We start from the raw sequence: 25010 nt of genomic DNA, 5'->3' as shown, positions 1-25010 counted from the left end.
GTTTTATTTTTAAAGGCACACATTTATGAGATCAATACCTCACCACCCAGATTACGTATTTGCAGGTTCTCTGAATGGACCACACTAATGTTTCAATTTCATTGTCAGCCCTATTGATTCCTACTAAGTTCACTTCTGTATTTACTGTTTCTGTACCCTCAAGGATAGGTTGAGCACATATCACTCTGTCAGGTTGAAACGTCAGTCAAAGGCATGTATATTTTATGATGGTGCTGTGGACAACATTGTGAGAAAAGGAGGCAGTATTTGGTCCCAAGTGACAGGGGATTAAGATTGTCAGAATATATATAGATTGCATAAGCAAAGCAATAAATTAATGTTAGGAAGCACAGTGAGATGTGCTGAAAAGTAAACCAGCAGAATCTTAGTCTCCAAAACATTTTACAACATCTGGCGAGTTAATCATTTCAAGCTACAGACAATGGACATCAGTGAAACTCTTGCCCAACCCCAGACCAGTCAAGGACTGAGAAAGGGTCAACGCGACAGAGATTAAGTGGAAGCAAGCAGATTGATCCAGGACCTCATTTGTCCAAAAGCCAGGATGATATATAACTACACAAAAAAATGAAAAGTAATACGATTGGAAAAATGGGCACCAACATTTAATACCAATAAATGCACAATTTAATTAAAGAACAAACAGAACTACATTAGCACACACTGTTGAAAGTCAGATTCCATCTCAAGGCAATGTGAAGAGTAAACCAAAAATAAACTTAAACCTAGAAACAGTTAAGGTCTGGAGCTTATACAAGGTTTTAGTCAGAACCCATGGAATATTATCTCCACGCCTGGTGAAATAAAACAAAATAAAACAACCCTGCATGCATTTGAAAATGGTGAAAAAAATCAATATAATTGATCCCAAGTATAAAGCCTTGAAAGACGATTCAGGAAATAAACATTCCCCACACACACAAACACACACAGTAGTAATGCAAGGATCTAAACCAAAAACTTTAATAATTGAAGTTTACATATGCCCAAGATTAGTTGACTAGGGAAACAAGACTCAGAACATGCTGGAAATACACACTGGGCCAACAGAAAAAAGTCACAGGTGGGATTAAGACTTTTCTAGTGAGGTCTATTCAGGACTTTCAGTCTGCACACATACCGTAAATTTATACTTGTGAAAAATGTAGGAAGGATCAGAATACTTGACATAGTGATAAAAGCTGAGCTACAAACACTTAAGGCATACAACATAGGTGAGTTAGGATCCGACAGGTGGCTTTCTTTTCTATTACATTGTCCCATAAAGCATTCAGGACTTAATTTTCCTTTGTTGCTACTTGGCATTTCATGTGCTATGGCAAAACAGCTTATGGGCAGACTTCAATATGTTTGGATTCGCTTTGCAAATACAAAAATCAACTTTCAACACAAAGATATTTTTCAGGGACAAAAGTGTAATGAGTCTTGAAAACTCATTTTGTGATTGTGGCCGTAACTTTTCAATATCCCACAGTAAAGATAGAACATCCTTGGTAACTATCGACTAAACAGGTAGTAATGTAGCTTGAAACTGTACTTTCCTCCAAAGCATCAATTTTTACCTGCCACAACTGCAACTGAGATAGGCCAAATTCACACCTTGTGCAATCTGTTGAAAATTTACTTTAACAATTAACAGTTTTATCTGCACAGCAAAAGGGACACTTCAATGAATGCAAGAACCTTCATTTCAATAATTCAAGCGGAATTTAAAAATCAGGCTCCCAGAGAGCAGCAACTCACTACATCGCATCAAATATTTCATTCTTCTCCTTCTATACCATCAGCAATAACATTTTGTGTTATAAAATTAGAATTAGAGAAACACATTTTTATTCATAGCATTTCTGAGATAAGTTAATTATAATCTTGCTCTATATATATATATATATATATATATATATATATATATAGTCTATAAATACGCTTTCATTTTGCTACAGAAATATCACTCCAAATCTCAGGAACTACTTCAACAAGGTTAAGGTGCAATGTAGACACTAAGCAAGTGTTGAGGGCAACATGTGTTAAGAAATTACGTGATGGGTGCGAATTGAAAGCAGCTTCTCCACAGGGGAAGTGGCAGCTATGTAGGCAGCGGTTCAGGAGTTCTAGAACGCCCAGAATAATGATCCCAGTGCCATACCGGTGGCAGCTCCTGCCACCATGCCCAGCGCCAAGTCCCCATCATCACGTCTTCGGTCTTGAATGATAACATGATTGGTTGCTGTGGGGTAAGGGCCTGCAGGGAATGAATGCGAGAAGTTAATCTCCGAGACAAATATCCCTTTTTGCATTTAAAATTAACAACTTGCAGTTACATTGTGCCTTAAACTTAGCAAACATCCCGGGGCTCTCCACTGGAATGTAATCGGCAAATATTGACAATGAGTCACTGAGCCATGGATGCTGCTATGACTTGAGCTACTCAAATCTGGGGTGTGGAGGCCATATAAGAACAGGAATCTGCATTCAGGCCATTTGAGTGTGGGCAGCCAGGGGCCAGTCTAAGCAACAGCAAAGATTTATCACTGCAGTCAGTTTATCTGCAAGGTTGAGCACGTCATGAGCAGCACGCTTCAGCAAGTGGTTACCCTGTAGCGTAAAGAACACGCAGCCAGAGAGGGAGTGGATGACTGTCAGGCAGGAAATTCAAGAGATTCTAAAGGGCATCTTATTTTCTAACCAGTATTAAGTTTTGAATACCGATAGATTAAGAGGTCTCCACGTGGAGGTGCAGCCAGAATCAAGACTACAGCACCATGGGCAACTCTGCTATACAGGGGACAGGCGGAGCAAATCGCAACATGGGTTTTTGTATTTAGGGGAGTAGAGAGACAACCCCATGATAGCAAATGTGATTCTCTATTGGCATGTTGAAGTTGACATTGCATTGAACTTCCAAAGAGGCATTTAATAAGATATCACGTAATAAGCTTGTCATGATGATTGAACTGTGGCTCTGTGGGAGATGGGTGGAATATTACCTCAGTAACACAATATTAGTGAAAGGTTGCTGTTCAGACTGGAGGGAAGTGTATAGTGGGGCTTCTAGGAGGTAGTACTAGGATCACTGATTTTATTAATATATTTTAATAACTTGGACTTCAGAACAAGTGAGGATAGCAATAATAGATCAGGCAGATAAAGATGGGCTGAGGAAATGTGTGCGCACACTTGCATGGTAGCTGAAACTTAATGCAACAAGAATGCACATTATTACATATTGGGAGGAAGAAAATGGAGAGGTAATGTGAACAACAATAACTGCTGCTGCCTCCGTGTGATGCTCATGAAAATTCAACAAGCCATTTAAATGCTGCTGCTCAAGGAACACTGAATGAGACAGAAGGGGAGTGTGGAAATGAGAATAATCATTAAGGGACAAATTAGAAAAAATGATTAGGTTGGGACCTTTCTGAATTTGCCTTTGACAAGCTTGATCTGAAAAGTACCACCATAGTCAGTTTCTCACTTAATTTACAGCAGATTTTGTAATAAGTGGTTTTGACTTTGTAAATTGGCTGACATAAATGCAGAAGAAAATTATGTCAACATCTCCCTGCCAATTATGTTGAAATTACATCTTACAACCAAACCCCTGTCTCTTATCTTTAAGGTTTTTTTCTTCCCCAAAAGAAAAACCAAGAGTCAATTGTGAAAGAATGCAAGTCTCTGATAAACCACTAGTGGCAAGCTACTTGGTCACAGCTTGGTGTGCAGATGATGCAACAACATGCATCTGCATTCTTTATATTACCACCATTTAAAAACATTGAAAATGTAAATTGAACATAATCTGCATTCAATAAAATAGAAAGGTTCCCCTTTCAACAATAAGTTACCACATAGAGTGCATGCCTGTAGACAATGAAACATTTTGCAGCTGGATGGACCAACAGATAGGGAGGGGTCTGTTCAGCTCTAGGTTAACATCTGGTACACTCATGGAGATTTAAGAAATCATTTTGCAATAAATAATATGTCATAGGAGAAAATATTTACAATGACAATGGCTTATCTTGAGAAAAGACAAATGGAATGGATAAATTCTCCAAATAACTACATTCTTAAAAGCAAGGTAAACAGAAACCCCCGGATACGTTGTGATCCCCTACTTCCTTCACCATAGGAAACACTTATGCCCAAAGCATTGCCAGAACTACTCTCCTTGGTAATGAATAAAGCAATAATAGTGAACCATACAGAGTCTTTGAAGTTGCCTTTTTTCATTGTTGTGTGGGTATATGAGAGCACATTGGGGACTGCTGTTACACAAAGTAATATGCTGGCTTTCCATTGGAAAAGTTCAAACACATTTATATTACCCGAGAGAGGAAATGTTTTTTTCTTAAAAACATCACAGCCATTTACAATACAGCAGGCTCCTTGATAATACATCATGCAGCACAAAGCCCAACTTAAGTGACATCTCAAATGAATTGAAAACTTCTCACCAGCCCTGATAAACTGTATGGGTTTAGATGGAAGTTGACTCTCAGTTTCTTAAAATTCAAGGCCAGAGGCAGCTTTGAAAAACTCCTCTTGGCAACACCAGCAGAGCATTTCCCAATGCAATATTTAAGCAATTAAAGACAACTGCAAATGAATATCCAGTACGCGCTAAATGCACAATCCCAGTTTTGTTATAATTTTTAACTATATTTGTACGTGTTTTTTTCTATGTTTTGTTTATATCCAAACAAGCAGAGCATCTGGGATTGGGGGAGCAGGTGTATTGAGTTGCACCATCATCCATTCCTGCAGGATAAACTCCAGATTCAATAATGAAATTTAATTTTGTTTAAAAATTCAGAAGGATGTTGCACAAAGAATGGAGATGGTGTGAGTGCATGCACACCCAGCAAAAAAAGTTGATAAATCTTGCCTGCTTGGCTGGAAAAGGTGGGGAACACTTACCTTGAATACATTCAAATATTGCTTTGATTTTAACAGTGGCTTTTATGATTAACCAAGAAAAATTAACAATACAAATTAAAATTGTTGACCCAATAGATTATACCATTGGGCTCCAGAATGTAAGCCTCGTTTTGCATGAGGCACATGGACTATTGTCTACAAATCTTATTTACTTGCTAAATTGATATGCATTGATATGCAGTCAACTACCTCCTCTGGCAGATTGTTCCATACACCCACTATCCTTTGTGTGAAAAAGTTGCCCCTCAGATTCCTATTAAATGTTTTCCCCTTCGCCTTAAATGTATGTCCTCTGGTCCTTGATTCACCTACTCTGGGCAAGGGACTCTGTGCATCTACCTGATCTATTCCTCCCATGATTTTATACACCCCATAAGATCACCCCTCATCCTCCTGCGCTCCAAGGAATAGAGTCCCAGCCTACTCAAACTCTGTATTTCGCTGACATTCTAGTTCTGGCAACATCCTCGTAAATCGTTCCTGTACCCTTTCCAGCTTGATACCATCTTTCCTATAACATGGTGCCCAAAACTGAACACAATACTGTAAATGTGGCCTCGCCAAAGTCTTATACAACTGCACCATGACCTCCCAACTTATATACTCAATACTCTGACTGATGAAGTCCAATGTGCCAAAAGCCTTTTTGATCACCCTATCTAAGGAACATTTTGTTAGTAAGAGGTGTTTCATGATGTATTCCGTAAATGACAAATGCCATTCCGATTTTCCCATATTCCTTCTGATTTTCCCATATTCCTTACAAGGAGGTAGCTGCTTTAGCATATTTTTATCAATGTCGGCTCACAAAACAATCTCATTCCTTACTAATTTTCGGTGTAGCCTATTCTTCCCACATGCCCATTAACTCCTTCTCAATTCTATCTCTCACCTTGTACACTATGGTCAATTTACAGTAGCCAATTAAACTACCATGGTCCTTGGAATGTGGCAGGAAATTGGAGCATCAATGAAAATCACATAATCATAGGGAGACCATGTAATCTCTAAACAGACAGTACCAGAGATGAGGATTGGATTTAGGTTGCTGGAGCTGTGAGGCAGCAGATCTACTAACTGTGCCTCTGTGCCACGAGAAACAGGTGCATCACCAAAATATGGACCAGCTACTTGTTCCATTTGGGAAGGATCATGAGCTGAAGGACATTTGGGGAGATGCGTGAAGAACCACATGATTGAAAGTGATTATTTTTGATAATGAGGTCAAAGCAAGCATAGAACGAGTGTAAAACCCTGCAAAAGCATTTTGTTTGACTTTGTGATGATAATCAACTGTCAATGGTTGATGGGCAACTATTGAGCCAAAACTGAACTGGAGGCATCGCGAGACTTTGCAGGCCATGGAATTAAGTGGCAATGCAAGCAGAATTTTTATTTAGAACTCCTATACTACAGCAGGGAAAAGTAAAGGACACCTAATTTTCATTCACCAGCTAAGTTGGGATTGCTCCAACAACAGAGAGAGTTAAGGGAATTTTTTTAGAGATGTTCAAAAATTAGATAATTTATTGCATTGTTTAAAAGTTAAAAAATAGAACTACTTCCATTGACAACTGGGTCAGAAACCAGATGAACGATTTATAATGTGAAAGAATTGGAAAACAGACAAGGAGACAAGAAAAAACCCCTCATGCAATAGGTTTCAATGATCTACAAAACCCCATTGAAGGAAGCGGACTGAAGTACACTTTCCAAAGAACTGGATTAAAGGTTTGGGGAGGTGGGGCAGAATGAATGGGAAAGATTCAGTGGCTAACTCCAAGACAATGGGCCAAATAGTCTCAAAATGAAAACTAGCATGAAACAAAGAAACAACTAGCCACCATCAATTAGTACAAGCGATTGTGACAGAAAGCAAACAAAAGATGACATCAGTAAATATCCTGAGAAAAAAGGTACACTGCAGACTAATGGATTGTTATACAAGGATTTCTCCAAAATTAGTTGCCCTGCCGATCATCTCACATTGGCAGTTACATTACACATTTGTCGATACAAAACTGATTCAGCCCATATGGGAAAGACCCATCCAAGTGCGTCCTGTATGCCAATGTAAATAGAAGTCGTATCACAGCATGGGGGGAAAAAAAACCCCACTTGGATAATTGCATCCTGATATAGTTTTCCTCAAGCAGTGTCAAATTCAGCAATGATTAGCAGATGTTCAACACAAAAATTTACTCCAAGTTTATGAGAATAGTTGTCATCCACTAATCATTTTCACATTGACCCATCAATGCCAAGTCTTTGTAAAATAATAAAACGCCAAGGATTCAAGGTCAGCAACAAATGCAAGTTCAATTTACCAGAAGTTGAATTCATAGTTTTGAAACTAAGCTTAACACTGCCACCATCTGGCCTGTTATTGACAACATTGAAAGAGGCATGTCATGTAATTTTAACTGATCAAAAATATTTGCGATATAGTCCTGATTTTGTCCTCAGTCTGGCAAAACAACCCAGCGTTCATGTGACCTGCCAAAGTTCCTGAAATGGGGAAGGAATCAGCAACATGAAATTCATCAGCAATTAAAGCACAATTCAGCTGACTACCAAAAGCAAGCTGACAAAGGTTTTTTTCCTGAAACTCAGAGGTCCAAAAATATTATACTGAATGAGGATTATATCCTCAAGAGGGAAGTTACCCTTTAGCCTGTAACTTTCATTGTCTCATTAGGTCTGGATTTCTACGAAGGATACAGAAACCATTGATGGAAACAGACTTACCATGGTTGGGATACTGATAGGCCACAGCATAAGCCTGACCACTGGGGGTGTACATGACTTGCTGCGATGCAGGAGGCTGGTGAGGAGTATAGGTACCACTGTACGAATCGTAGCTGTAGACCTGAAAAAGTCCATATTAATTGTTCAGCATCTGCAGTACATAATGACAGTAATCCTTTAATTCAGGATAATCACACCACATCCCAACTAGAAGACAAATATACCTTCATCTTTACCGAGCAAAGTGCTATTTGCAAGACTCTTTCCTCTTTCTCTGCCATTCACCCCCCCCCCCCCCCCCCCCCCCCAGGGCGTAAATCATTGCATAGCTATTAGTTATTCTAGGAATGACAATGATGTTTGATTTTCAGCCTGTCAGCCCCCACATTCTCGCTGGAGTTTAGAAGGATGTGGGGGGAACCCATTGAAACTTACTGAATAGTGAAAGGCTTGGATAGTGAATGTGGAGAGGATGTTTCCACTAGTGGGAGAGTCTAGGACCAGAGGCCATCACCACAGAATAAAAGAATGCATGGACCTTTAGAAAGGAGATGAGAAGGAATTTCTTTAGTCAGAGGGTGGTGAATCCGTGGATTTGATTGGCCAAGTCGATGGATATTTTTAAGATGGAGATTGACAGATTTGTAATTAGTACGGATATCAGGGGTATGGGTAAAGGCATGAGAATGGGGCTGAGAGGGAAAGAATGAGCCATGATTGAATGGAGGAGCAGACTTGATGGGCCAAATGGCCTAATTCTGCTCCTATGAGTTATGAACATGCCTTTGAGTGGCAATTCACAGCCTTACTAGATTTGTTTATCTTGATGTATCATTGAGGGAAACACCCATGGCCAGTGATGCACACCAAAATACCTATAACAAGAAATATAAACCTAATTCATTCAAATTTATATGCCAGAATTAAATTTGCACCATAGCTAGACAGCACAAACTAGAGTCAAACTGGAGCATGCACAAGTAGTAGGAATATTCTAAGTGAATGCTTTCTCTGTGCTGCCGATGGAGATAAAGCCACATGGTCATATATGCAGATTCTATCAAAGGGGGCAGTGAAATCCAACAAGATACAAAATATCCAAGCAAACAGATGAAATCTGGTGCAAAGCTAGGAATTGTTACGCATTGGAACAAAACAAATTGAGATCCTTCTTCTGCAGGGAGGAAAGCTACCTTCACGCAGTCATTACCAAAAACATGACCAGTTAATGCAGCGCTAATCAACTAAATAAAAAGGATACTAAAGTTTTTTACTGATGGGCTTCGTTCTCAACTTGCTGCAGTCCCCATGGTGGTGAAAATCCTTATACTATTACTAGGTAGGAGCTCACAGATTTGATCTTGCAGCAATAAGGACTGGTGATCCAAATGCAAATTGAAACGATGTGGGAGGTGAGGTGCACAGGTCAACAGTAACTTGGCTGAAAGTGGTAATTGGCCCTAGGGATTCTTTTATTTACTGCCACTGTTATTTGATGATCATATCTGAGTAGCATAGTCACAACATTAGCCGACTTCATAATTGTAATTTCATTCAAGGCTACTTGGGACAGGTTTTGACAACACAGTTCATGCCCCAAACATTATTAAGTAATGACTGGGAAAACTCAGGGCCAAATTGTGTTCACCGAAGCAGGCAGACCGTACATTAACAGTCAATGTTTAACATTAATGACAAACTCATGTCCTGGAATTCTACAAGTACAAGACACTGGAAGCTATCAATTTACTATTAGAAACTGTCTCTAGTTGCATTGCCACTGGGAAGCCAAGCCTATTCTTGCCAGGTTTTACACACTCTCTTTCCCTCCCAGGATTAGTTGGACAAATGGAAGGAGGAAGAATAAAATCCCCTCTCAGATTGTGTGCTGTCACATCTGGTACAAATACCAGGACTGAACAGATTTCAATAAGGTCTTGAGGACAATGGTTTAGGCAGCGAAATTACTTTTCTAAATTATTTTGCCTCAGTTCAAAGTTTTTATTTCCATGCATTTTGGGTCTTTTCAATTATCTTGAAGAACATTTGATGGTTTACTTCAATTTTCATAGCTTTGAATTGTTCATGCCCCAGCCCCAACTTTGCTTTATGTCACTGAATAACAGAATGCCCATGCTTTAACCATCCAGAGTGCAGTGGGCCAGGAATGATATCTCCTTTGCACACAGTCAGGTTACGTGCAAGTTTGGGTGGAAAGGGGTCAGTTGCATTCGGGGGTTGGGGTGGCTCAATCCGGCCTGTGAGATACTGAATCTAGAATGGAGAAAGTTAACTCTGATTAACCTGTGGAGCGATATGGCTACAAACTGGCAAAAGATTTTTTAGGCAGCATCTAGGGAGGGAATGGACAGGTGACAATTTGTGTCATAACACGTCTTCAGACTGATTAGAGTAGGGAGCAGAAAGATGGAAAGGAGTGAAGGTAATTAGACCACAGCCTGGCACATGATAGGTAGATGCAGGTGTGGAGGCTTTAATTGGTGGGTGGGTCGACTAAGTAGCAAAGGCTAGAGTTGAAAAGGAGACAAAAGGGCGTCAGATAAGAGGAGTGAAATGTAAACCCGGATAACATGGAAAGGGGAGATGAGCGTACAAAGGAGCAAAAGGAAGGACATAGTGGGGAAACATGAGAGAGCACTGGGTGAGATGGATAGCATGGGAAAGAAATTGGAGAACTGTTGAATTTGGAGAACTCAATGGGCGTAATATTGGGGTGCAAGCTACCCAAGCGGAATACAAGGTGCTGTTCCTCCAATTTGCATGTTTCTTCACTCTGGCAATGAAGGAGGCAAAAGATGGAAAAACAGGTATGGGATGGGGAAAGGGAAGGGCAAGGGGAACTAAAATGGCACCAGGAGATCCAACGGCTCAAGGGGACTGAGCACAATTATTCAGCAAAATTGTCTAGACTTGGTCTCGCCAGTTAAAGGAAGCCACATCGGAGCAACAAATGCAGTAGAAGAGTTTTGAAGATTATGTAAATCTGTCTTACCTGGAAGGGCTACTGGGGTCCCTGGATGAAAGTGAGGGAAGAGGTGTAGGGATGAAGTATTACAGCCCCTGCGCTTCTAGAAGGAAGTACCTGGAGAGAGTTAGGATTGGGGTGAAAAAGAATGAGCTCTTCGGAAAGCGAATAGGGATGGAAATGGGAAGATGTCACTGGTAGTGGGATCACATTGAAGGAGGCAGAAATGTCAGAGAAGTTGAAGGTGGCAGAAGTGTCAGAAAAACATTGGCTCTCAATTCCCCTCCTTTGTACACTCATCTTGCATCAGAATCCCCTTTTTACTGGCCTTTTTTCCCCATTCACTGCCAGCCACATCTCTCCGTCCAGGTTTCCATTTCACTCCTCTCCATATCGGACACCAATGTGTTCTTTTCATCGCTTGCCTTTGTCTCCTACTCCACCCATCTGCTATGAAATATCCCTTACCTTTATCCACTTCTTATTTGCCAGGCTTCGCCCTACCCTCACCTCTCCTTTCCAACTTTCTCCCCCTATGCCAATCAGTCTGAAGTGGTCCGACCCAAAACATCGCCTCCCCAGATACTGCCTATCCCACTGAGTTCCTCCAGCACAGTATTGCTCAAGATTTCATCTCCAAAATAATTTGGTGCATCTCAAAAATAATTTTCAGATTGATGCCAAAAGAATTTTTGCACACCGAGATCAACATGACAATAATAAAGTTGGAATCTCTGAATATACAATGTAAATATAGATGGAATAACTTATGCAAATTAAAGTCTGATATTATTCGTAATATTTTTTAAACTTCAATTGTCTATGCCTGTGGCATTTGAAAGAGTAAAAAGCATATTTTCCCACAGAGCAACAAGCTGTCAATGATGTCTGATAGTATCTTTGTATACATGCCTGAAAGGAGTTTTGCTTTTGTCTTGAAGTCAGCATTCAAGACAAATACTGAAACCCGCCAACAGCCTGTAAAATGTAATGCTTCAAGGGACTCGAGAGAAAAGAGCAGTCAATCAAGCCAAATCAAGGAAGATTTCACACAAACAACAATCTTCTGAAGCCATCTCGAGCTATTTCTCAACAGGCCAATAATTTTAGCAATTTATTTTCGTTTTCCGAATGCAGTGGAAGGCCTTACTTACTGCTTTCCCAAAGGAAGCTTACAAACTAAAACAAAGCCAGCTAGATAATAAAAGCAGATTTTTCAGATCCTTAAACCTATTCAGTCATTTGATGAAATGGCTGAATAGAACGCCTCCTGTTCTTAGGTTTTGTCTTTGCAGGACTCCGTTTGCCACAACAATCAGTCCATACATATTTCCCAAACAAGTTACTTAAAGGGGAGAAACATGCATTTGTACAGCACCTTTCATGTATTTCGGCAAGGTGAAAGCATTTCGGAATAAATGGTGTTGTCATGCAAGAATATTTTCTACCTTTTTTTGATCCCCTTATTCAGCAAAAATCTGTCACCCTATCTTAAAATAGTCAATTAACCCAAATAAACGAGGACCAGATTCACATGAGTGGCACAAAAATTTCCAATGTCTGCTGTCAGGAACAAATTTAATCTTTGCTCCCCAAAAAATGAAAATGTATCCATTTGTTGAAAATAGTGTGACGAGGGGTACGTACAGCCAAAGGTTCAATCCTGATCTTTAATGTGTAGGAAAGAACTGCACATGCTGGTTAAAATCGAAGGTAGACACAAAATGTTGGAGTAACTCAGCGGAACAGGCAGCATCTCTGGAGAGAAGGAATAGGTGATGTTTCCTGTCGAGACCCTTCTTCAGAGGCTAATCCTCTCGATGTGCAAATTATTTCCTTGACTGAGAGGATTTCCACTAGGTGTTCCAGTTTCAGCCCACATCCCAAAGATTTCCAAAGATTTACCATGTAATAGCTCCACTGGCCATTGTTCACGACCCTCAATACAATGCAGTGGAAGGGAGGGGGTGGGGGCAGCAGGAGAAGTGTTGATGGGCATGTGGAAGAGAATAACTTGCAGTGAAAATAAGTACAGATGGGACTGATAGAAATGCCTCAAGAACCAGCATGGACCCAAATGACTGAATGGCCTTCCTCTTCAACAGTGTAGCAATGGTGCTGCAGTTAGTATAGCTGTCTCACAGCCACAGTCCTGATCCTAATCTCCAGTGCGGTCTGTGTGGAGTTTGCATGTTCTCTGTGACTGCATGGATTTCCTGCAGGTTCTCCAATTTCCTCCGCATTGACTTCACTAGCAACTGTAAATTATAAGTGAAGAGTCTGCAACACAGAAACAGGCTCTTAAGACCACCAGTGGGTAGGAAAGAACTGCAAATGCTGGTTTAAATCGAAGATAGGCACAAAATGCTGGAGTAACTCAATGGGACAGACAGCAACTCTGGAGAGAAGGAATGAGTGACGTTTCGGGTCGAGACTCTTCACTGTGTCCACACTGACCATTAAGTGCTATCTATACTAATTCCATTAGGAAGAGAACAGAAAGCAATGCAACTTTTTTCTCTAAACACGGATTAGCTCACCAGCTGTTTATTTCCAGTATGTGTCTTTTTTATTTCACATTTAATTTAATCTAAGCATAAATAGGCGCCTTCTGGTTGAATTACTAAATTGTAGGAAGGAACTGCAGATGCTGGTTTACACAAAAGATAGACACAAAATGCTGGAGTAACTGTAGTATTAAATTGAATACATCTTAAGATTTATTTTTGTAAATTTTTGTGAAAGACATCCACAGCCAAGCACACAGTTTGAGTGAGGGCTTTGATCATGGGTGAGCCTGGGGACGAGGCACTCCCTGACTGTCGGTCTTTCTGAGAGAGCTGATGCCCACTTGTACTGGGAAAACAGCTGTTCTGCACGATTCTGCGCTGGGGCAAGTTTGACTTAGGAGCCAGCCTCTTGGAGCTGTCAGCACAACATTTCAAAAGATGAAGAGGATTAATGCAGAATTAGTGATTGACATTCAAAGCTGTGTCAACGTTAAATGACATTTAAATCCCTAAATAAGGCCATTCCGTCCAATGCCTCTATGCCTCCTTCCAAGCTTGATAAGAAAAACATTAATGACGTCCTGTCATAGTGTTACATCCACTTGCACTGCCTTTTACAGCAGCCTCCAACTTTGTGCAAATAATGTCTGTCCAACAGCAGGTGACTGCCATCTATTGGCAAGAAGAAAAATCTGCAGAAATTCAGCAGAGAGAAAAAAGAAGTTATCATTGGCCAATTTAAGCCAAATCATTTACAATGTTCAAGTGGACTGTTTACCCAAGGTTTTTTCTAAGTGCAGTTTTCAAAATCAATTCATTTACTTTTCACATCAATTATTGTATAATTCTCTTTTTGTTGGTATCGAGTTTTAACCAAGATACACTAGGACAGTAATCAGATTCCCGGGATAAAAATTGATTTAATACAAGCTATTACTATTTCCTAAAGTTTAAAAATTGATGGATTTTTATACATTTTTATTTAGTGACAAGGTTTTAGGCACTTTTGGTTTTGCTTTAGGGGCTCTGCACACAACACTAATGCTTACACATTTTCCTGCAAACAAAAAGGCAAAAATTGACCAGCAACCTTTTAAACAAAAAAATCTGCTACACGCTTTCCACCTGGAATTGTGCTGTACACCATGTTAGGCCCCAATCCCACCAGCGTCAACTCCTAAAAGGCACACCATAAGTACAGATAGCAATGACACAGAATGGCGGCAAGAGACAAATGGGCTTCATGGGAAGAGGGAGAGAGGTGAGAGTTACTCCTTTCAATTGCCTGGCTTCCGTGCTGATTGATGTAATAGATGAGAAGGGAAGCCCTGTATTGCAAGAACACTCTGCTGGAGCATTATCTGGAAAGCTTGGAAATTGGCATAGTGCCTTGTCACAGTGACAATAAATGTACCTTGGAGCTATGTTACAGCTAGCTCCGTGGTTTAAGCAGAAATGTCAAGATGAAATGTAAAACCATAAGATGCATATTTATTACTCCTTCAAAGGGACTCCTCTCTCGTATAATAGCAGTGACTCCCACGTCACACACCAATGGCCCCATTCAAACAAAGAGCATTTAAACATAAAAGAAAACCATGACATAAGCATATGCTAATGTTCATATCCTTCCCCATTTAAGCAGAACTTGGCAGGAAAAGGCAAGAATAATAATGCAATGGAAGGGGCGGGGCGTAGAGCTGCAGACACCCAGAAGAACAAGTGAAACATGCAAGCAATGTGCTCCAATGTTTCATTCTGATGTCGACTTTCCCAAGTTCTTCAGTATACATATCCTCGCAGAACTCAACAATACCACAGCAGCATAAGATTCAGCACCTAGGCCTTCATAACGCCTCCTGTTCTTAGGTTTTGTCTTTGCAGGTTATCATTGGAAGTCCGAGAGTCTCCAAGAAAACAAAAGCAAAGTCCGAGGCCGAATAAAAATCTTACCCTGGAAGAGAAGATGCAACAGCAACTCTCCTGCATCGCATCACGAGGAAATTCAGGGCAGGTACAGTGGATAGAGCTGACCAAATCTTCACTCACACAAAAGATTAACTGTTTATCTCAGCTGACAAGGAGTCCTTTCTTTTGCTCTCCTGACCTTCCACCACTTTCTTACCAGAGTTCTTAATTCTGAACTCCTCATGTTTACATCTTCTACTCTGTCTAGCTTTCAATGTCCAATTTGTATACACCTTCAACTATCATTCCATTCCCAGGTCGCTTACTCTCGGATTCCTTTTTATCAAATCAAATGCTCCCATTCTTCCTCTGGCAATGTGTGGTCGAATTATTGACAACATCCCAGAACTCTGACCCGAAAAATGCACTTGGTTTTGCTTCCCCTTCTGCACTGCCCAAGTAACCATCTTGTATACTTTAGCGAAGCAAAGAATCGATTCAAGCAAAATCCCATGTGCACAACAAATAAAAGCTTCCACTCCAAAAGGCAATATCAGTTTGATCAATGGCTGTAGCTACCTGTGCCGGTGCTGTGGGATAAGCTGTGTAGGGTGGAGGTGCAGAGTCCAAAATAGCATCATCCATGAGAAATTCAGGACCAACCGCAAAATTCTGCAGAGTCACATACATTAAAACAAGATTTATTTTTACAATTCACTTAGAATTTAAATAATAGAATTTGTTAATTAGAAGTCTTAAAAAAACAAATAATATTATAAAGAACTTTGATAATCATTATAGGATCCTCCTAAAAACAGTGACACCCAACGGTGCACTGAGCATCAACTTATTTTGGGACTGTGTGTTTCAGACATGAAGACTTACAAATACATTGTAAACAAAGCATAAGAATGAAATTTTATAAACGATCATGATGCATTGAAAATGTTATAATAACAGGCAATGACATTTAAAACATCTCATATTTTCAATGACCAATAGACTGCACGAACACAATCCATGCGAAGCATTAGCAAATTTATTTTGCATTTTTTAATTGAAAGAGGCTAAAATAAAATCTTGAAACCCCTGTACTTAGTGAAGTGAAGAATCTAGCAATTTTCTACCTGTAAATGGACTGCCTCATGTTGAGATGGCAACTCAACATTTAGCTTTACCCATCAATTGTAAACACCTGCCACACTGGAAACAAGGGATAAGGAGGGAGGATGGTTAGGTGAAAGGAAAGTATTGTTGTTAATGACGAAGACATGTCTAAGCAACAGCATTAGGAGTGATGAAAAGTATCTCACTATTTTCTAACAATAATCCCATGTACAACGCAATAAGTGAAATCTGAAGGCACAAATCAATCATAATCTGAATCCATTCAAACAAAAGACAAAAGATAATTTCTCCCAGTCCAAAAGATTTTCCACTTACTGAATTTGTCCGTACATCTTGAAGAGCAATTGTCCAAGCCCTGCACGAAGAATAAAACAGAAATAATTTGGGTGCACTCAAGTTCCTGTTCTTTTAATTCTTAACCCATTTATACAACTAAATTCTAAATAATTGATATCTGACGTAACCCAATTAACATTTAAAACTTTTTAAATGCTTGTGATGTACTACAAACTTAGTCAGAGAAGTAAGCTGTTCAACAAGATAGCAATGTTATGCCATTCAATATAGGATACTAATTCCTTTAAACAGGCGCAATATCTGAGAGCAGTTCATTTTGAAATCTGTTGAAATCCTGGTAACAAGAAACCCAATGCATTTTCAATACATATTTTACGAGGGAAGGAACCGGAGAGAGAAGATGTAATAGTAGGTACAAACTAATGCTGCTGCCCCACAGCTCAAAGGAACCAACCAATTCTCATTTTGGGTGCTGTCTACGCAAAGTTTGCATTTTCTCTGGTGACATTATTTATTTATGCTAGTCGGCGCCGCCCAGCGATCCCCGCACATTAACACTATCCTACACTAGGGACAATTTTCACATTTACCCAGTCAATTAACCTACATACCTGTACGTCTTTGGAGTGTGGGAGGAAACCGAAGATCTCGGAGAAAACCCACGCAGGTCACGGGGAGAACGTACAAACTCCGTACAGACGGCGCCCATAGCCAGGATCGAACCCGAGTCTCCAGTGCTGCATTCGTTGTAAGGCAGCAACTCTACCGCTGCGCCACCGTGCCGCCCGTGGGTTCTTTATGGGTGTTCCAGTTTACACCCACATTCCAAAGTTATGCTGGGAGGTTAATTGGCCACAGTAATTTACCCTTTACGTAGGTGAACGGCAATAGGGGAGTTGATGGGCATGTATTGTGGACGGCATAATGGCACATTAGCTGGAGCGGCTGCCTCACGGCACCAGAGACCTGGGTTCAATCCTGACTTCAGGTGCTATCTGTGTGGAGTATGCATGTGACTGTGACTGCATGGGTTCTCTCCGAGAGCTCTGGCTTTTCCCACATCCCAAAAATGTGCAGGTTTGTAACTTAATTGGCCTTGTAAATTGCCCTGAGTGTGTAGGGAGTGGATGAGAAAGATGGACAACATAGAACTAGCATGAAAGGGTGATTGTTGGTTTATGTGGATGTGGTGGGCTGAAGGGTCTGTGTCCATGATGTATCTTTTAACTATAAGTGAAAACAAGTTGAAATAAGGATAGGGGGAAATGGGGAAAATCATTCGCTGAGCAGCTGGCATTAAACCGATGGGTCGAACTGCCTCCTTCTGTGCCATTAAAAGGAATGAGTGTCAATTGCAGGAATAAATTTTGTTTTTATAATCCATCACGAAAAACAAATCAAGGTTTTAACAAAAATGTTAAAAACAGAGGGAAACTTGGAAAAAAAAACTTACAAGCAATCATCAGGGCTTTCAGCACAGAGATTGATAGTTCTTCCATCTCTGCACAAAATCTGGAGTAAACAATCTTTCGACTTTCCTTCTGGAGGCTGGAAATCTAATTTGTGCAAAAAATAAGTGAAAAAAAATATGCAACAAGTCATGTAACTGGAAAGAATCTGCTTCTCTCAAAGCCACTGGAGCTTAGCATCTATTTATCTTTAACTGTTTGTACTATAGCTTCAAGCATAATTTCCTTGCAAATTTACACAATAAAATCCCCAGTCAACTTACATCTGTGAAATTTTGTACAACTTTCAGGTTGGACAAGTCAGCCAAATCTCGAGCTTTTAGAAAATGCACGATATAAATAAACAACTACAGTTGGGAAGGTATTTAATAAACCTCTCAGGCCTTTATTTTAAGTAGTAAATTTAATCAAGTACTGCTTTGATTGAATACCTTTGATAGAATGGAGAAAAAAGGAAAAAAATGACAATACCTCTGCACTCATATTCAGATCGGATGTTAACACAGTCCACCTTAATATGGATTTTATCTTCCATGTCTACACGCAGCTGATCATCATAGTAAAAGAGCTGACCACTGGACCACAAGTCAAACCAGTTGTTCTTCCATCGCTTTAAAATAGTACCTGAAACAATTCAAAATGCAACACTCAAAACATGAAGCTTTGTCATTCAGTACAAGGTCCACAGCTCCTTCTTTGGCCATGAAACAGGAAATAGTGAACAAAGCTATCAAACACCCAAAACACAAAAACACATTCTTGATTATCCCTAAAAGCCATTGCCACACCATGCTTCTCAAATATGAAGCAATTCTATTACAGACAGCTCTATGCCTCCACACCCACCCCATCCAGGGCGGCTCCCACACAGGTTGGAACTGTGGCGCAGCCATAGAGTTACTGCCTTACATCGATTGCAGAGCCAGAGACTCGGGTTCGATCCCGACTATGGGTGCTGTCTGTACAGAGTTTGTACATTCTCCCCGTGACTTTCGGTTCCTCCCACACTCCAAAGACGTACAGGTTTGTAGGTTAATTGGCTTGGTGTAGGTGTAAATTGTCCCTGGTGTCTGTGGGATAGTGTTGACGTGTGGGGATTGCACTCTTCTCACTTCTTGCTGGCACCCAGACTGAGCCCAAGTCTGGCAGACTGAGCCCAATCACAACATGAATGGAAAACCACCTGGGAATACCAGATGTGATGGGCTTAATGCCCAAGAAAACAAGCTATCCAATCAGCAGACCGAGTTCAATATAGTGCATGGACTAAATAAGCAGACAGCCAGAGCAAGGACAAAGATTTCTTGGAAAATGAAAAACCATTGAATTGTATTAGATCAATAAATGTAAACTTCTCATTTTGAATTATTTTGCTTACAATGATTCATACCAGCAAAAACTGTTTACATTCTATCATCTAGTAAACAGTCTCTTTACAAATCTCTTAGGACAAATCTTGACCTTTGCTTAAAAGTCACCAGCTTCTTTCAGCACGTCAGAAAGAACAACTTACTTTGCCGAAGCAGCCATCCACTTTTAATGTAGGCCATGTTTGTAATAATAAATGACCTGTGGAAAGAGAAAGGGATCAGAACAAACCAAAAACCCATAAGTTATATCCTGCATGTTACAGGCATGTGAAATAAGGGAGAATGCACAACTTCTTTCAACTAACGTTTTGTAGGTTCAAATTGAATCAAAAGGGCAGTTGAAAAGGTTCCAAGTATTAGAAATCCAAAAATTCTGCCAGCACACAAATGAAGACCATAAGGCAAGAAAAAAAGCTGTCCCATCATTTATATGCCACCGTCAACATTCAACAAAAGACTTGGATTGGTTGCATTTAATTGACCAGTGTCAGCATTTAATTCTACAATGAAAGTAGTAAATGAATGTTTTTTTTGTAAATCAACTTATTTAGTGGCAGAAAAAAGGAGCCACTTCCATGATTTGGTGCTAGGGTGACAACGGCCGAACTGCATTTATTTTGTCTTCTGGACCAAGCCGTTTTGCAAGCACTTGCCTAGTCACAAAGGTATGTCATCCAATACTGCTGGCTTGAAGTGGCACACAGGTTGGAACTGTCAGAAAAATAACTGCCTTCTCTGATAGATGGATGTCATATATAAACTTGGATGTTTTCACAATCATTTTCCCCGGCAATAAACAGTTTTACAAAATTAAATACTATAACCTTGTCAATTCTGAGCTGCAATTCCAGTGTCATCATATCTATCCCTTCAACACAATAGGCATCAATGCTTTTATCCAAGCCAAAAAAAATTCTTATTACAATGAAGCTCTGAAAAAGTGGCACTCTCAGTACTTGGGTTGTGCCACTGGCAAATTTCCAGACTTTCATGGAATTTAATGCCTAAATCTCTCTACCCTGCATTAAAATGCTGCTTAAAACCTTTTTTGTCACCAAACTTTTAGTGATCCCAATATTCAGCATCAAATTTCTGATGTTCTATTGCAGCTTCTCAGGGGTTTCTGATACACTGAATGTACTAGATAATTACAAGTTAGTACCACTGAACCAGCAAGGAAAATCTAAAACAGTTATGTTCACATCTATTGACAATCATAATATCAGCTTTGTATTTAGGCCTACATTTTGGATCTTTTTTTTCCAGAATTAACCAGCATTTGTTATTTCCTCCCAAGAACATCCATTGAAATTTCACTCAATGTTTTAGTGGAAGGCTACTCCCTTTATAAAACCGTAAGTAGAAGTACCATTTAGTTATTTTATAATTGAAATTACAACCGGACTATTTATTTAGTTGCTGCAACCAATATGGAGATGGATGAAACCCAGGAGAGTCAAAATAAAAATTACTATTATTGCTGGGAAGTTAATCGATAACTGTATTAAATATTTAATAAGCAAATATGAAACATGGAAACATGAAACATATTTCTCAGAAAGATTATAACTATGTGTGAGGCAATATTTTTACACAATCCTAAACTTCCCCTCGTTGCCCTTCCGTTCTCACCAAAAACCTGAAATTATTCATGTGTTAATCCTGAGGAAACGTGGTGTGTTTGGGCTCAAAACATTATGCGAATTGACATGCTTATACATGTCCCCCTTCACTGTTGACATTCATAGATATGAATATACAAATTAGCAGGGGTCAGTACACTGGCACTCAAAACATCTCCGCCACATTATAAGGTGTACTGATCTGATTGTTAATGTCAATGCATTTTTTATCTCCCCCTGGTTATCTTTAACCCCCTCTATTTGCCACTATAAAAGTAGTTAGGATGATTTTAATACCAAGATGGACAGATTATGTTGTTTTCAGTGCAGTATTAACAGAATTAAGAACTGAAAGTAACAGCAAAGTTACTTTTCCGGGATCACAGATGTGACCTGCTTAGAAAAGGGATCAGTTATGAACAACCACAGGGAACTGTCCAATCCTCTTTCCAAACAAGAAACAGGTTATTCAGATTAGGATACGCAAATTATTTTAATCGTCAGGAAAAATATGGTAATTAAACCCACAAGTTTTCCTGGAAAATTAAAACCAATTACATCATCGCGTAGTGTGCTTATCTTGCACAATTAATTTAATTCTTGGCATTACATCTTAACTTCTTGAAATACACAAATACACATCGATGTGGTATTGGAGACAAAGAATGGATTAAACTTTTTTTGGAAGGGGGGCGGAAATGAATCAAAAATAGAAAACATTGTTTGCTTTTAGGAGTGATCCGTTATCACATGATGCCATTGATAACAATCACACTCTGAACCAAACGCCATTTAACTAATACACCCAAAAGATGCAAACACCGCGAGATTATCTTATTTTAAACTTAATGAAACCCTGGTTACGAAAATCCCGATTTTAAGTGAGGCAGACCAGAGTCTAGAGCAAGGAGTGAAGAAGGTGCAAGAAGTGAAGGATAGATTCTCAGCAGCAGACGCCCAGATATGATGGCTGCCTCTTCTCTGTAAACATCAGCAACAGGGTAGGGACATCCCGGCCGAGTTATGAAACTGCTCCTCTGCCCTAAGCACAACCTGGCTGTGTGTGACCCACCTCCCACGACCCGCAGAGGGATGGGGATCAGGATGGGGCCTGGGCCAAGCCCGGCCGCCGATGTTTCCAGCTACAATTCTGGTACTGAATGGAACTGGGTCCATTAACCGTTACATCCCACCCCATTCACCGGTCACCACCTCCCTCCCTTCCTTCCTTATAGTGCAACAGAACAACTCACTTACCGGCGGACAGGCCACCGTCAACACCAGACACCCGAAAGAAGGCAACTGGGTTGTTTACTTCAACGAACGACGCTTCGCTTCGCTCCAGGTTCACTCAGTCACGCCGACGTCCCAGACGCGCCTGCTCCGTCCCTGGCCTGGGGTCGGCTGGGAGTTGTAGTCTCGACAGCCGGGCCAAGCTCCCAGACGCGCCTGCTCCGTCCCTGGCCTGGGGTCGGCTGGGAGTTGTAGTCTCCGCAGCCGGGCCAAGCTCCCAGATGCGCCTGCTCCGTCCCTGGCCTGGGGTCGGCTGGGAGTTGTAGTCTACATAGCCGGGCCATGCTCACTACAAATCCCATGGCGACCATTCCCTGGCCTGATCAGCTGCGCCCAGCACAAACAGCAACCAGCCCTCCCCACCCCACCCCACCCCACGTTACATCATTGTAGTCCTGCGGCTCCCCAAAGAGACTCAGACAGCACAATGCAATACAATATATCTTTATTGTCATTGTACAGGGATACAACGAGATTGGGAATGCGACACCATGGACACAGGCCCTTGCTTCGGCCATCCAAGAGAGACATAGGCGCAGGAGTAGGGCATTCTGCCCTTCGAGCCAGCACCGCCATTCAATGTGATCAAGGAACTGCAGATGCCGGTTTAAACCGAAGATAGACACAAAATGCTGGAGCAGCTCAGCGGGACAGGCAGCATCTCTGGAGAGAAGGAATGGGTGACGTTTTGGGTTGAGACCTTTCTTCAGACTGGTTAGGGATAAGGGAAACGAGAGATGTAGACGGCGATGTGGAGAGACAAAGAACAATGAATGCAAAAAAATATGCAAAAAAAGTAACAATGATAAAGGAAACAGGCCTTTGTGAGCTGTTTGTTGGGTGAAAATGAGAAGCTAGTGTGACTTGGGTGGGGGAGGGATAGAGAGAGAGGGAATGACGGGGCTACCTGAAGTGAGAGAAATCAATACTCATACCACTGGGATGTAAGCTGCCCAAGCGAAATATGAGATGCTGTTACTTCAATTTGCATTTAGCCTCACCCTGACAATGGAGGAGACCAAAGACAGAAAGGTCTGTGGGAATGGGAAGGAGAATTAAAGTGTCCAGCAACCGGGAGGTCAGGTAGGATCAGGCGGGCTGAGCGATAGTTTTCCGCGAAACGATTGCCCGGTCTGCGTTTTGTCTCGCCGATGTATAAGAGTCCACATCTTGAATAACGGATGCAGTAGATGTGGTTGGAGGAGGTGCAAGTGAACCTCTGCCTAACTTGAAAGGACTGTCGGGGACCCTGGACAGAGTCGAGGGAGGAGGTGTAGTGACTTGGTGTTGCATCTTCTGCGGTTGCAGAGGAAGGTACCTGGGGAGGGGGTGGTTTGGGTGGGAAGGGATGTTAACCAGGGAATTGCAGAGGGAACGGTCTCTGCGGAAGGTGGAAAGGGGTGGAGATGGGAAAATGTGGCTAATGGTGGAATCCCATTGGAAGTGAAGGAAATTTCAGAGGATTTTGTGTTGATCATGACTGATCATCCAAAATCAGTACCCTGTTCCTACTTTTTTCCCATATCCCTTGATTCATTTAGCCCTAAGAACTAAATCTAACTCTTGAAAACATCCAGTGAAATGGCCTCCACTGCCTTCTGTGGCAGAGAATTCCACAGATTCACAACTCTCTGTGTGAAAACGTTTTCCTCATCTCAGTCCTAAATAGCCTACCCCTTATTCTTAAACCATGAATAATTCTTAAACCATGAATAACCATGAAACTTGGTCAATTAATCCGCCGTCATGGTCTCAACTTCCACTGCTTCGCCGATGATATCCAGCTCCTCATCTCCACCAAGTCAATCTCCCCCACCACACATTCTACACTGACAAACTGCATCACTGAAATAAAATCTTGGCTTCAATCAAATTTCCTCAAACTCAATTGCAACAAATCTGAAATCATCATCATTGGTCCAAAAACGCTCACCAAATCCACCCAAAACTTCATCCTCAACATTGATGGTCTCCCAGTATCCACCTCACCTCACATCCGGAATCTTGGAATCATCTTTGATCAAGCCCTCTCCTTCGACAAACACATCAAACACATCACAAAGACAGCCTTCTTCCACCTCAAAAACATTGCCCGTCTCCGTCCATCCCTCTCCTCCACAGCTGCAGAAACCCTCATCCACGCCTTCATCACCTCCCGTCTGGAGTACTGCAACAGCCTCCTCTATGGCGCACCCTCAAAAATCATCAGTAAACTTCAATACATTCAAAACTCCGCTGCCCGTCTACTCACCCACACCCCGATCCGTGACCATATCACCCCCGTCCTTTATAAACTCCACTGGCTCCCCATCCCCCAGAGAATTCAGTACAAAATCCTCCTCATAACCTACAAAGCCCTCCATAACCTGGCCCCATCCTACCTGACCGACCTCCTCCACAGGCACACTCCCACCTGCACCCTCCGCTCTGCTGCTGCCAATCTCCTATCCCCCCACATCCGGACCAAACTCAGATCCTGGGGGGACAGGGCTTTCTCCATCGCTGCTCCCACCCTATGGAACTCACTACCCCAAAACGTTAGAGACTCCTCCACACTCACCACATTCAAAACATCGCTGAAGTCTCACCTGTTCAGTACCGCCTTCAACCACTGAAGCTCACCTCACCTTCTGTCTCCTTTCTCTGTTCGTTTATTTATTTACTTATTTATCTATTTATTAATTTCCCTATGTTCTCTAAATCTCTGTAAAGCGTCT

At 41.1% G+C, this 25010-nt stretch overlaps 1 protein-coding gene across 1 annotated transcript; it reads right to left on the bottom strand.

Moving 5' to 3' along the window:
- Positions 1 to 609: 609 nt before the first annotated feature.
- Positions 610 to 22390, bottom strand: plekhb2 (pleckstrin homology domain containing, family B (evectins) member 2). The gene is made up of 8 exons (XM_078410754.1): positions 22258 to 22390; positions 19522 to 19577; positions 18480 to 18632; positions 17993 to 18095; positions 16558 to 16597; positions 15694 to 15786; positions 7711 to 7831; positions 610 to 2263 (listed from the first exon to the last, which is right to left on the bottom strand). The coding sequence occupies exons 2-8, from the start codon at positions 19556 to 19558 to the stop codon at positions 2133 to 2135; spliced, it is 678 nt and encodes a 225-aa protein (XP_078266880.1). The 5' UTR covers positions 19559 to 19577; positions 22258 to 22390; the 3' UTR covers positions 610 to 2132.
- Positions 22391 to 25010: the final 2620 nt, after the last annotated feature.

Source organism: Rhinoraja longicauda, chromosome 13 (genome assembly GCF_053455715.1).
Source record: "Rhinoraja longicauda isolate Sanriku21f chromosome 13, sRhiLon1.1, whole genome shotgun sequence".
NCBI classification, from domain to species: Eukaryota; Metazoa; Chordata; class Chondrichthyes; order Rajiformes; family Arhynchobatidae; genus Rhinoraja; species Rhinoraja longicauda.
Note: the sequence above shows the minus strand (reverse complement) of the source record. Positions and strands in the feature narration are given on the sequence as shown.

Bases quoted from the DNA above. Each gene is read 5' to 3' on its own strand.
- plekhb2 (XM_078410754.1), bottom strand. From the start codon at position 19,558: ATGGCCTACATTAAAAGTGGATGGCTGCTTCGGCAAA. The intron at 16,598-17,992 runs GTAAGTTTTTTT...TTCTTCGTGCAG, and splicing joins GAAAGCCCTGATGATTGCTT to GGCTTGGACAATTGCTCTTC. The intron at 7,832-15,693 runs GTAGCTACAGCC...GGACTTTTTCAG, and splicing joins ATCCCACAGCACCGGCACAG to GTCTACAGCTACGATTCGTA.